The sequence below is a fragment of the Martes martes genome (genome assembly GCF_963455335.1).
Source record: "Martes martes genome assembly, chromosome: 8".
In the NCBI taxonomy this organism is placed as follows: domain Eukaryota; kingdom Metazoa; phylum Chordata; class Mammalia; order Carnivora; family Mustelidae; genus Martes; species Martes martes.
This window is the reverse complement of record NC_137895.1, coordinates 115,410,224-115,422,981: the sequence shown is the minus strand read 5'-3', so window position 1 is coordinate 115,422,981 and position 12,758 is coordinate 115,410,224. Positions and strand designations below refer to the sequence as shown.

Genomic DNA, 12,758 nt, shown 5'->3' with positions numbered 1-12,758 from the left:
GAGCCTGCTTCCTCCTCTCTCTCTGCCTGCCTTTCTGCCTACTTGTGATCTCTGCCTGTCAAATAAATAAACAAAATCTTAAAAAAAAAACAACTATTAATTTTTAAAAATAGATCTGATTATCAAATATTTGAAGAGGCGTTAATTTTCCCAAATTCTAAAACAGTAGAAGAAAGCATATACATGGCAACAGATTGGGTTGTTTAAAGCTTTTATACAGTACAAAAATAAAATTAAAGTGAAAATAGTCTCCATGCCAGGTTAGTTTCACTTATAAAAAGAGCAAAGGCAAATTGGTAATAAAATAGAATATCCCGATAGATAAATGGACATGACATAATCACATGGGGGGGGTGGTTGCTGTTTTATTGAGTACTGTCTGATGCCAGAGTGACACAGGAAGGTAATGTTAGTTATATTTGACAAATCAAAACACTGGGTTAACCTGCCAAGCCAGAATTCAAACACTGCTCTCTCTGACATATTAAGTATGGGAGGAAATGCTCAACATCTCTCGTAAGCAGAAAAATAAAATTTAAAGCAGTCTGAACGGAAGTATTATTACTTTCTCTGTTATGAGCAGGAGAAGTGAGGCACCAAGAAGCATTTTGTTGTTTGAATTTTTTAACCCTATATCCTGTGGGTGTACATTTTTATCTCCATTGTTTAAGATTGACAGTGTTCTAGGGATCAATAGCTAGATAGTTATTATACTGTTTAGCAAATGCAGATGTGTTTATAAATTGTTTTTGAAAGTATCCTGCAATGCAAATGAAAATGTGTTAGAAATAGTATGTGTCTTCCTTACAAATTAGAAGTATGACTGTCAAAACAAAGCAACTTCTACATTATAGTTCTTCCCACTATGCATGTTTTAGGTGGATAGAAAAAAGGTGTAAGGACAGCTCATGCTATGAGTTTATCAGCACTGTGATATTTTTTACTCAGAATGTTTAGATTTAGACAGTTGTGACTAAATTTTTTGGCTTTGATAGCTTAAATAACAGTCCAATATTCTGCTCTTAAAGTGCCTATATATAAATAAGTAAATAAATAAAATGTTTCTGTATAAAATCTGTATTTGTGTTTGAAAACTAATAAGTGACAGAAATTTTAAGTTAATGGATTCTCATTCTGAAGCTTCTCTTCTTTTCTCAGTATTATTTTTAAAAATTTTCAGACTTCAGTTACCTACTTTAATCACCTTGTACTTTCATGTTTTTGTTACTTCTTGGTTAATTTCTTGAACTTAAGACTGGAATAATTTTTTACTCCTATTGGATAGGTTATTCATATTCTTTGGACTTCAGTATTCCTCATAAAATGAAAGAGTTAAATCATTATATGATTGCTAAAGTTTCTTTCTGCCCTAATCATCTAAGAGTCTGGATAAACAAATATTTACTAAACACCTAGTGTGTATTTATCAATATATGGCCTATGATAAGTTTTGAATATATAAAACAATTCTTTGTCTTAACAAAGAATTGTTAAGAATTGTTAAGAACAATTGTGTTGTTCTTAACACAATTAGTCTTTGTCTTCAAGGGCCTTATAATCTGATATAACAGTTACGAAATCATTAGAAAAAAAACAAACATTGTAATGGTGTATCCTTAAATGTAAAGTGCTATGAGAAATTCTCCAAGTGCTTTAGGAGCAAGTAGGAAGAGTAATAGGTTGAGGTACTCACTGAATTTATGCAGAAAATAAAATTTAGACTGAACTTAGGGAATGTACAGGAAGGACTTGAAAGTGTACTTTGAAGGATATTCTCTATTGAGAAGAGTATCGGATGAGCAGGAGTCCAAAATAGTATGCTTTGTGACAAAGAGGCCCAGCTACCAGAGAAGGCTCACGAGAGAGCAGCAGAAAGTCAGATCAGATGAGGCATCTTGCAAATAGAGAGAGTGGTTTGGAATTCAGATGTTAATTAAGAATTGACTAGGCCTTGAGCTGTGGAAGCAAATTCAAGCCAGGGTTCTCTGAGGAGGAGAATGCCAATACTGAAGAAAAAAATTAAGCCCTTTGGTGACACAACTTTGCCTCCTTCCCTTAGTCTTAATGTGCAGACATTCAGATTGATAGCCAAATGACTTCTCTATGAAGGCAACTTAATTTTATATCTTTGATGTTGGAGGTATTCTAAAATGTCACTTAAAAGTGTGGCTGAGGCTTCATCTTACATGGTTAAGGCTGCATTTTATATGCTGGTATGTTTTGTGTTCTTCTGAGATGGAGATAAACAGAAGCTGAAAGAAAAAAATACGTTTATATGTTTATATGTTGTGTTTATATATGCATTATATATGTTTATATGTGTTTGTTTATATATGCAGTTATGTTTATATATGCATATAGATATACATATATATAAAATGTGTTACTGCTTTTTTGTTGAAATGAAGGTCTCTGTAGTTTGTAAAATGTTTCTCAAATAATTTTAAATTGTATTCTTATTATTCTGAGAAAATGGCTGTTAAATTATCTCACTTAAAAATTAAGTGGTATAATATTGAAAATTTACTCCTTTTTATAAAAAGTTTTTTATTCCACTTTCTCCTCATTTCAAGGCCTAGTAAATGACAAAGATTCAAAAGATTCCATGACAGAAGGAGAAAACCTTGAAGAGGATGAAGAAGAAGAAGAAGGAGGAGCTGAAACAGAAGAACAATCTGGAAATGAAAGTGAAGTAAATGAACCAGAAGAAGAGGTGATGACTTTTGTTTATAGCCAATAGGTACATCTGTACAAGAGTATCTTGATTATTTGAGCCAAAAATTTCTTTAATTTGTAAAATAAGATCTCCTCCTTAGTTTTATTATAGGAACTGTAACTAGTAGTATATGTCTGTTATAAAACCCCTGGAATTAAGGGGTTTTTTTTGTTTGTTTATTTGGTTTTTAAGTAAGAAAATCATAGTATTGACCAGAAGATCATAAGACATTTTTTTAGTAGAAACATTTTTTTGGAGTAGATTTTGCTGCTGCACTAATTAGATAAACAGAATCTAATAAATTAAACATCCTTAGTAGTTTTGTCATTGAAAAGTGACTCATTTTCCTGTATTTCTCATCTGAAGAGTTGGGATGTATTTCCTCTTTTTAAAAAGTGAACTATAACTTTGCAAGTTGTATAATTTTTCACCATTGTTTACTTTTCCAGTTGCAGTTGTAAATATCATACATGATACATGTGTGTTTGCTAAGTAGAAAAACACAGTGTTCACTTGGCATTGCATGAGCCTTGTCTCCTTCTCAAGACCACCCTTTCCCATGGCTGCTCTCCAAGTATAAGGAAAACATTTTATTTTATTTTATTTTTTAAAAGATTTTATTTATTTGAAAGAGTGAGAGAGCATGAATTGGAGAAGGTCAGAGGGAGAAGCAGACTCCCCATGGAGCTGGGAGCCCCATGCGGGACTCCATCCCCGGACTCCAGGACCACGACCTGAGCCAAAGGCAGTAGATTAACCAACTGAGCCCCCCAGGTGCCCAGGGAAAACATTTTAAAGAGAGAAAATAGGTTGATTCATAAGAGCAGTGTGAGATATTCTACAGCTTTAGCTGAGAAAGGGCTACAGTGTACTCTTCAGACAGATTGTGCTCTTTTATTCTTCTTGGTCCTCAACTTGGTCCTTGGCTCCATATGGCCTTTCAAAGTTATTCCTAGCACCGAATAGCCCGAATATTTCCTCCTGAATGTCAGCTGTGTAAATTAAAGATAACAGTAAAGATGAAGTAAATGTTCTGCTAAAATTATAATTTTCTGTAGTGTAGCATTTATATAATTTAGCAGTAAGTACAAGATTTAATTTATCATTATAGTAGTAATAATATTTATATTACCATTTTTCATACCATGCTGTGAGGTAGGTGAGAAGATAAGGCACAGGTAGTTTAATTTGCCCAAGATCTCACTAAGTGCTGAGCCAGTATTTGAATTCAGGCAGTGTGACTTGTGCTCTGCTGCCCCTCCTGCTTTCCTTAGCCAGCTTTTGTGGTCCATTCACTTCCAGATCGCACAGATTATTATGTATAATAGGGATTAGAACAGTGGAATTCTTGTTCAGCATTTCAGTTTCGAAAGTTAATCTATTTTATTTTGCCTGATTAATGTAAAAATAAAGGGTAAGGAGGAAAAGTTTATGCAGTTTAACTTAGTTTAGCTTAATTTTTGAATAGGAAATATTTTTTAAGTGTTAAGAAATGATTACTTTTTTCAAGCAAATTTAAGAACATCTCTTGCAAATTTGATTTTGAATTACAGACTTATGTTTAAAAAAGTAAATACATTTTGGGGCACCTGAGTGGCTCATTCCGTTGGGTGTCTGCCTGTGGCCCAGGTCATGGTCCTAGGGTGCTGGGATCAAGCCCCACGTTGGTCTCCCTGCTCAGCAGAGAGCCTGCTTCTCCCTCTCCCTCTGCCCCTCCCTCTCCCTCTGCCCCTCCCTCTGTCCCAGCTCACGCTCTCTCTCTCACTCGCTTTCTCTCAAAAAAAAAAAAAAAATAAAATAATTTGAAAAAAGTAAATGCATTTCTTACATTCCCAGAATATTTCCATTTTATTTATTTGTTTATTTATTTTTAAAGATTTTATTTCTTTATTTGACAGACAGATCACAAGTAGGCAGAGAGGCAGGCAGAGAGAGAGGAGGAAGCAGGCTCCCTGCTGAGCAGAGAGCCCGATGTGGGGCTCGATCCCAGGACCCTGGGCCCATGATCTGAGCAGAAGGCAGAGGTTTTAACCCACTGAGCCACCCAGGCGCCCCAGAATATTTCCATTTTAGAAGCACTAAAAATCTCTATCTATTTAGTAAATTATAATACATTCTTTGGATTTTTGGAATTAATTGTTATGTATACTAAAAAGGTTGTGACACATTTAAATAATTCATTTTTTTTCTTAGGTATTATTTCTCATTCACATATTTCTCAGCATAATGAGAAGAAGCTGGATTTAGTGTAGTCTTCTTTTTAAACTTACAGAACTGAGTGAGACTGAATTGTGTTGTTGGGAATGGAAGAATACACAGATATGGTGCAACTGTGTGCTTTTTGTGTGTGTCCTTGTGCAAAGTCACTGAGGTTATTTCCAGTCTTCTGTTTGAAAAGGAAATTTGGCTGATAGAAGAGGAGGTGGGGACGTTGACAGGAGAGGATGGGGAGAAGTGTGGGGATCAGAATGTCTACCTCCTCTGCTTAGTAAGCAAGTGTGTCCTTGGGCAGGTCGATTAACTTACCAAGCATTGTTTTTGTCCTGTATAAAAATGGGGACATGAAAGCTTATCCTATCCTGCCTTCTTCAAAATTTAATAGAGCAAACAGAATGGGGTATGTCCGTACACCTCCCAAGCTGAGGTGCTTTATACACTGTAGTGCTTTATAAATTTAGTGTTCTTGATTTCAGCTGCTAACCATGTTAAATTTGAACTACTTACTGATTTTCAGAGTTAGATGGATGTTAAAGAACTACTGTGAGAAATTCAGTCTCAAAATAGTCAGGGAGGAGAAATATATAAAAGGTTCAGGAGGCTCATTCCTTCTGCAATGCAAGGAAGAATTTCTACAAAGGATCTTTGTGTTACTAGATCAGTGGAAGATCGTGAGATGGGTTTTCAGCTACTGGTGTGTATTAGTTTTCAGCTAATGCCAGCTGACTTTGCTCTGAGTTGTAGGCAGACTGCATAAAAGGCTGGAACTTGAGAATAGTGAACAGTTATACAGAAATTTTTAAATCTTAAGGCATTTAAAATAGAGATCCTTTTCAAAATGTTTTAATCTTCTAATGTTAAATAATTTCAGGAGGGTTCTGATAATGATGATGATGATGGTGAGGAGGAAGAGGAAGAGAATACCGATTACCTTACAGACTCCAATAAAGAAAATGAAACTGATGAAGAAAATACTGTATGTATGGCTGAAAATTGGCTTTTGAAATCATGCCACATTCTCTTTGTTATTTCAGTTTTAGCCACTGAAGTTGTGTTTCTTGTGATTATTGAAAAATATTCCTTTGGAAAATCATTTTCAGTTTGTTTTCCTAAATACTATATTAACACTTTTTTTTTTAACATGAAGTAATGTTACATACTTTACTCACTCATTCTCTGAGTTATGTTGAACCAACTTATCAATACAAAAGAATCTGCCATCCAAAACATGATCTTATAATTCGTGGTCTGGTTTCTTATTTTGTTTTAATAAGGAGGTAATGATTAAGGGAGGTGGACTTAAGCACGTACCTTGCGTGGAAGATGAGGACTTCATTCAAGCTCTGGATAAAATGATGCTGGAAAATCTTCAGGTATGAACAGTTCCTCTACTCCAGAGTGTCTTCTCACTACAGAATAGTGCGGCACGTTCCGTTCTGGTTGACACGAGGATCTCCACATCTAAACAGACGTTTGCCTGCGTGGCAGCTGCTTCCTCACGTATACAGCTTGCACTTGACAGTGCTTCTCACATCCCATATCCCAATTTGGACATTTTTTGAGATACACTGGGGGAAATGTAGTAAATATTACACTTAGAGTAATTTCATCATACCAGTCACTGCCTTTTCTCCCTGAAGTCCTCTCTCTGTTTCTAAGACCTCATAGAGTTTGCTTAGGATTCAAACTTTGCCAAAGATAAATATTTGGGGAAATTTAATATACCAAATTCTTAAGTTTGATTTAAAATTTGAATAACTTGTTTGTAAATATATAGAGGAATATTGGTCATTTGGTGTTTAAAGAAATGTTTAACATATTCTTGACATTAATAATACACTGGACTTATGAAAAGCTCCATTTCCCAGTAATTTAGATTAATTATGTTTTTCTATAATTAGAGGTCACATGATGTGGACTGTTTCTTTCCACCCTCTTTATGGCTGTTGTTAAATCTGTTAGTGATTTGAGGAGAGTCCTTCTTCTGGGATAGGGTATGCGGGCCCCATGCTGTAGGCTCATTGGAAAACAGGAAGGGAGAAAGTGAAAATAGTAGATATAGAGACAAGTGACCCTAGAGGAGTTTTACTAGAAAGGGAGGAGAAATGGAGAGGTGACTAAAGGTAAAAGAGTTATTTTTGAGATGGAAGGTTTTATAGTCTTTCTGTGCTGGTGGAGTAATCCTTAGGGAAGAAATACTGGATTTTACTTTTGTGGATGCTACCAAGTCCAAAAGCTCTGATAAAGTACAAATTAGTACTATAGGTTTTTAGGCCAGTTTGCTTCTTCCTATGTTATTAAAGCTTCTTCATATATCTAGAAATATGGAGTCTTAAATTTATCTCATTTAGGAGCATAAGTCATCAGATAATCATACTCCCTTTGAAGAGACAGATAATAAACAGTTTATCTCTTTTTAAAAAAAGATTTTTATTTATTCATTTGAGAGAGAGAGATTGAGCACAAGCAGGGGAGTGAGGCAGAGGGAGAAGCAGACTTCCCGCTGAATTGGGACCCGATGTGGGGCTCAATCCCAGGACCTGGAGATCATAACCTGAGCTAAAGGCAGATGCCACCCAGGCGCCCCAACAATTTATTTCTTAAAAAAGCTTTTCCTGTATTACATAAGTTTCCTATCTTACATAAATCAATAGCTGTTGACTCTGTTGTTCATTTGTTTAAGTATTTATTGAGTATGTCTGTGTGCCTAGCACTATGCAGTGGGCTTTTAGAAAGTAGTAAATAAAAACAGACCTAGTTCCTGCCCTCAGAGACTAAGTTTTATGGGGGAAGATACATGTTTAACAACTAAACAAATACATAATTTCATACTGTGCCCAGTGCTGAGGAACTGAAAGAACAGAATGCTTTTGAGATAAGATAATCAAAGATCATGAATTTTAGACAAGACAGGCAGAAATGGAGCCATCTAGGTGAATAATTGGGAGAATATGGGGACAATGTGTCAGAGGTCCTGAGGCAGGAGATGATGTGTAACGTTTGAAAAACAAAAGGAAGCCAGTATTACCAGAGCGTAGTCGGGTCTGTGGAGAGGGTGTCCTGGTATGTGAATGGATATTTATAATGGGTTTTCTTTGGATGGCACAGTCGTGTATGAACCATAGGTTCATATGAAGGTTTAGGCTGGGATAAGATGAAAAGCAAGGAGAGTGTCAGGAAGACTGATTAGAAGGCTGGTGATCCTGGTGACAGATGATGATCATCTGTCTAGAATAGTGGCGGGGCACAGGGAATGAAGTCTGGATTCAAAAGCTGTTTAGGAAGAAGAATGAACCAGATTTATTTGGCACTTGATTAGATAGCGGTGGGGTCAAGGAGTCCAGGACAGCACAGGTTTTTTAGCTTAGGCCACTGGCTAGTTATCTCTGGTTGGAAATAAGGGGAAAATGAGCAAGAGTTCCATTTGGCTATGTTAAGTTTGAGAAGCCTGTGAAATGCCAAAATGGAATTGTCAGATATCAGAAGAGAAACATAAGTGGAGTGGTTGTTAGAGCATACTTAAAGATGGAGCAATAAATGAATCACCCACATATAAAGTTTGGAGAGAGGGGGTGCTTGGGTGGCTGTCAGTTCAGTGTCCAATTCTTGATCTCAGTTCAGGTCTTGATCTTGGGGTCATGAGTTCGAGCCCCACACTGGACTCCACACTGGGCATGGAATCTACTTTATTATTTATTTATTTATTTTAAAAGATTTTATTTATTTATTTGACAGAGAGAGACCACAAGTAGGCAGAGAGGGGGGCAGGGAAGCAGGCTCCCTGCTGAACAGAGAGCCTGATGCGGGGCTCGATCCCGGGATCCTGGGATCATGACCTGAGCTGAAAGGTAGAGGCTTTAACCCACTGAGCCACCCAGGCGCCCCTGGAACCTACTTAAAAAAAAAAAAAAAAGTTTGGAGAGAGAGGAGGAGCAGGTTCCAGGTTGAGTCCTGAGGAGCCCTTAACATTTAGAAATAGAAAAGCTGATGGAATCAAGATACAGTCTTTTGATAGGGTCCAATAATCATTGGTTATTGGGAGTTCTTGAAGAAGCAAGCTAGAAGGATGGGAGGATGTGATCAGAGAGGAGGGAAGCTTGAATTCACATTTATGCGTATGTGTTTAGCCTACTGGAGAAAATTTAATCCCAAGTTAAGCACTAATTTTCAAACACTGTCAAATACCCAAAGCAAACAGCCACAAGGAGTTTTTTTCTTTTGATAAAGTTGTCACAGGAAAACACAGTAGTGTAAAAGATACTGATTCTCCATAAATCAGGTCCTTATATTTTGTGTAGTCATAATTCTGTCCCACTAGAAAGATTAGCAGGGGATGGGAACGATGGATTGGGGGAGGAGGTAGTTGGAGAAGAACAGGGAGATAGAGGCTGAATGAAATTAACAAAATTCTTTTTTTTTTTTTTAATATTTTATCTGGGGCGCCTGGGTGGCTCAGTGGGCTAAAAATACTTTATTTGAGAGAAAGGTTTTTTTTTAAGATTTTATTTATTAGAAAGGGCTTGTTTTTAAGATTTAACGAAATTATTCTGTAAGAATAAAATAGCTAGGAAACTTCTGGAAAGTAGGGGAAGATACTCTATAAGAAAATAAAACTTTTTAAAGACACAGTAATTGGCACAGCAGTAAATAGATTAATGAAATAAGAGAGTCCAAAATAGACCGAAAACATGGCAACTTAGACTGTAAAGATAACATTGCAGATCAGTTGAGGGAAATGGATTATTCAGTGAATGGTCAATAAAAATAAAACTGAATTTCTTTTTTATTTCCACAACAGAATTAATTGCAAATTTATCAGGAATCTCAAAAAATGTTCAGACTATTGAGTACTGCATTAAGACTTCACATTTATTCTTCATACAGTGCTGTCAGATACTGTTAATATTGCCATGCCACAGTTAAGGCCATAAGCCTCGTAAGTGGTGTAGTCTGTTCTCAGCCACCTTGCTATTTTGCTTTCCATCTCAGAATGCCATAAGAAATGACAAACCGGGTGGGGGGTTGGGGAAGCGAGGGTGCGTGGCAGGTGTGTGTGTGTAATATAAATATAAAATTATGTATGTGTATATATATATATATACACACACACACACACATATATATATGGTCTATATAATGCAGGGTTAATAGCTGTACTATAGCAGCAGATCCTGCAAGCCAGTGAGAAAAAAAAAATGAATGACCCAGGGTCTTTTTGTTGATTGAAAAAATAAGTGAAATCATGCTAAAGCTCACAATAATCAAAAGATAAGCAAATTAAGGGTGCCTGGGTGGCTCAGTTGGTTAAGCATCTGCCTTTGGCCCAGGTCATGATCCCAGGGTGCTGTGGTTGAGCCCCGCATCGGGCTCCCTGCCCAGCGGAGAGTCTGCTTCTCCCTCTCCGTCTGCCTGTTGCCTCCTCTGCTTGTGATCTCTGTCTCACAAATAAATAAATAAAATCTTTAAAAAAAAAAAAAAAAGTAAATTAGGATGAGCCTTTTTATCAGATCACCAGATATTAAGATTCAAAAAGTAATAATACCATTGTGGTTAAGTGTTGGTAAACATCTACATTTGGAATGTGTAAATCAGTCCAGCCTTTTGAGAGAGAAATTTAGTAAACCTATCAAATGGGGATGCCATTTGATATAAAAATTTACCCTTACTCCTGTACCCCTGGGGATAAAAATACATTATATGTTTATTAAAATAAAAAAATTTAAAAAAAATTTACTCTTACTAATTGTCTCTCAGATGCATGAAGTTAAATATGCAATGATGTTATATTGTAATAGAACAAGAATCTAGGAGCCCCTGGATGGCTCAGTCAGTTAAGTGGCTGCCTTCGGCTCAGGTCATGATCTCAGGGTTCTGGTATCAGGCACTCTGTCTGTAGGTTGAGCTTCCTGCTCACCTGGGAGTCTGCTTCTCCTTCTCCCTCTTCCCCAGCTTGTGTGCGTGCTCGCTCGCTCGCTCTCAAATAAATAAAATCTTTAAAGAAATAAAAAGGAAAGGAAAAAAGTCTAGACTATCACTAGAGGACCAATTACATAAATAAGGGCATAGCCATGTAATTAGCTTATATATACTCAACTAGAAAGATGCCCATGGAATAAAAAAGAAGAAAAACGCATATAGAACAGTATGCACATTTGCACCTCGTAAATTTTTATGTATATATTAGTATCTTCAAGAAAAATCTGAAAGAACATGCCCCATCGATACTGGTTTTTGCACCTTGGAGCAGGTAGAGGTGGTCGGTCGAGGGAGAGGTTGGTATGGATGGACACACTAGCTGATACATTTCTGTGTTTAAATAATTTACAAAGAGAATATGTTAATTTTGTAATTAGAAAATGGTTGATTTATAAATCAAGGGCGATCTAACCTGATCCTTTCAAGTTTTAAGTAAAAAGTCTTTGTAAATCTTACAAACATGGGAGAACTTCAAATTCTAACAAAGTGGAACTTAGAAATAACAAAATTTTACACCTTATTACCATTTTACTTTATTTGAAATTTCTTGGAAATAAGGAGCCTGTATTGAAAGATCATTTAAATTGTACTAAAACAATTTCAAAACCTTCATGGCCTTTTCAGCATTACCTGCTTAGCTTTGAAGAATCATGTTCAGCTCTTTCCTCATTTGTGCTCCATTCAGCAAATACAGAAAATTGTGTGTAGGTCCCTAAGTGCACCATGTTTCATGTCTTTGCTTTGCACCTATTCTTCCTCTTCCTAAATTCCTTCCAAATCCCCCAGACTGCTCTGCTACCGTCTGCTTATAAGAAATCATATGAAGCCTTAAAGATATTTTCAAGTGTCCCATTTTTATGTCTTTTATGAAATCTCAGCATCCACCCACTCCCAACTGGGCCTATATATAGCCACTCTACGCCCAACACAGGTTATATATGACTTGGATGAATTGTAATTAATTGATTTCTCTCTCTTAACAAGTTATGAGCTCTCTGAGGATAGAGACTATATTTTTAGTATTAGTACCTCAAAGCCTAATGCACAGTAAGTCTTCAGTGAAGGTTTGTTTAAATAATTGGTTGATGAATCCGGTGTAAATGTTAAAAACTTGGCTGTTAACAAACATAAAGCTAATCTGAACATTAATAGATTTCATTCATTCTTAAACATTAATTGAGCACCTGCTAGAGGACACCAGGGAAAGGGTGTGAGTGCTGAACCCCACCAGTCTGGTGGAGGATTCTCACAGAGGAGCAGGCACTTGTGACACATGGTAATTATGTAGGAAGATGTGTGGTGTGGCTGTGCATTTCAGGAGCAGGTAAAGTTAGGAGAACCTACAGCATTGTGTGTTTTGGCCTCAGGGGAGGCTACAGTGATAAACAGGAGCTGGTCACAGAGGTCTGCCAAGCCGGCTGTAAGAGCAGGGGCAAGGGAGGGGCCAACTCCATTTTTCGGTTACCTTTCAGAAAGATTACTTTGGCTCCAGTGATTGGTGTGTTTTAGGAACTATGGCACTGAATGAATTGTTCACAATTATATTTACATATATCCATGTGTACATTGGAGTACTTATATTTTTTCATTTCTGTCTTTAAGCAACGAAGTGGCGAATCTGTTAAAGTGCACCAACTAGATGTTGCTATTCCCTTGCATCTCAAAAGCCAGCTGAGGAAAGGGCCACCACTCGGTGGTGGGGAGGGAGAGGCAGAGTCTGCAGACACAATGCCGTTTGTCATGTTAACAAGAAAAGGCAATAAACAGCAGGTAAGAAACTGTCCTCTGTGCATTCACAATTGATTGTTAGTTACGGAGTTTAATAACTGTTTTGTAGGTTCTAAGTTAT

General features: G+C 36.7%; 1 protein-coding gene across 4 annotated transcripts in view; it reads left to right on the top strand.

The window, feature by feature from the left end:
* Positions 1 to 12,758, top strand: part of UPF2 (UPF2 regulator of nonsense mediated mRNA decay) — a gene marked incomplete at its 3' end in the record, with an annotated part of 107,977 nt that overhangs the window by 79,214 nt on the left and 16,005 nt on the right. For 3 of the 4 annotated variants that reach the window (XM_080810481.1, XM_080810482.1, XM_080810483.1), the window contains exons 16-19: positions 2,574 to 2,713; positions 5,805 to 5,909; positions 6,208 to 6,306; positions 12,512 to 12,679. In XM_080810481.1, the coding sequence (XP_080666607.1) occupies positions 2,574 to 2,713; positions 5,805 to 5,909; positions 6,208 to 6,306; positions 12,512 to 12,679 (512 nt within the window). Of the gene's footprint in view, positions 1 to 2,573; positions 2,741 to 5,804; positions 5,910 to 6,207; positions 6,307 to 12,511; positions 12,680 to 12,758 lie in introns of all 4 variants that reach the window. The other variant, XR_013967236.1, reaches the window with a different exon arrangement.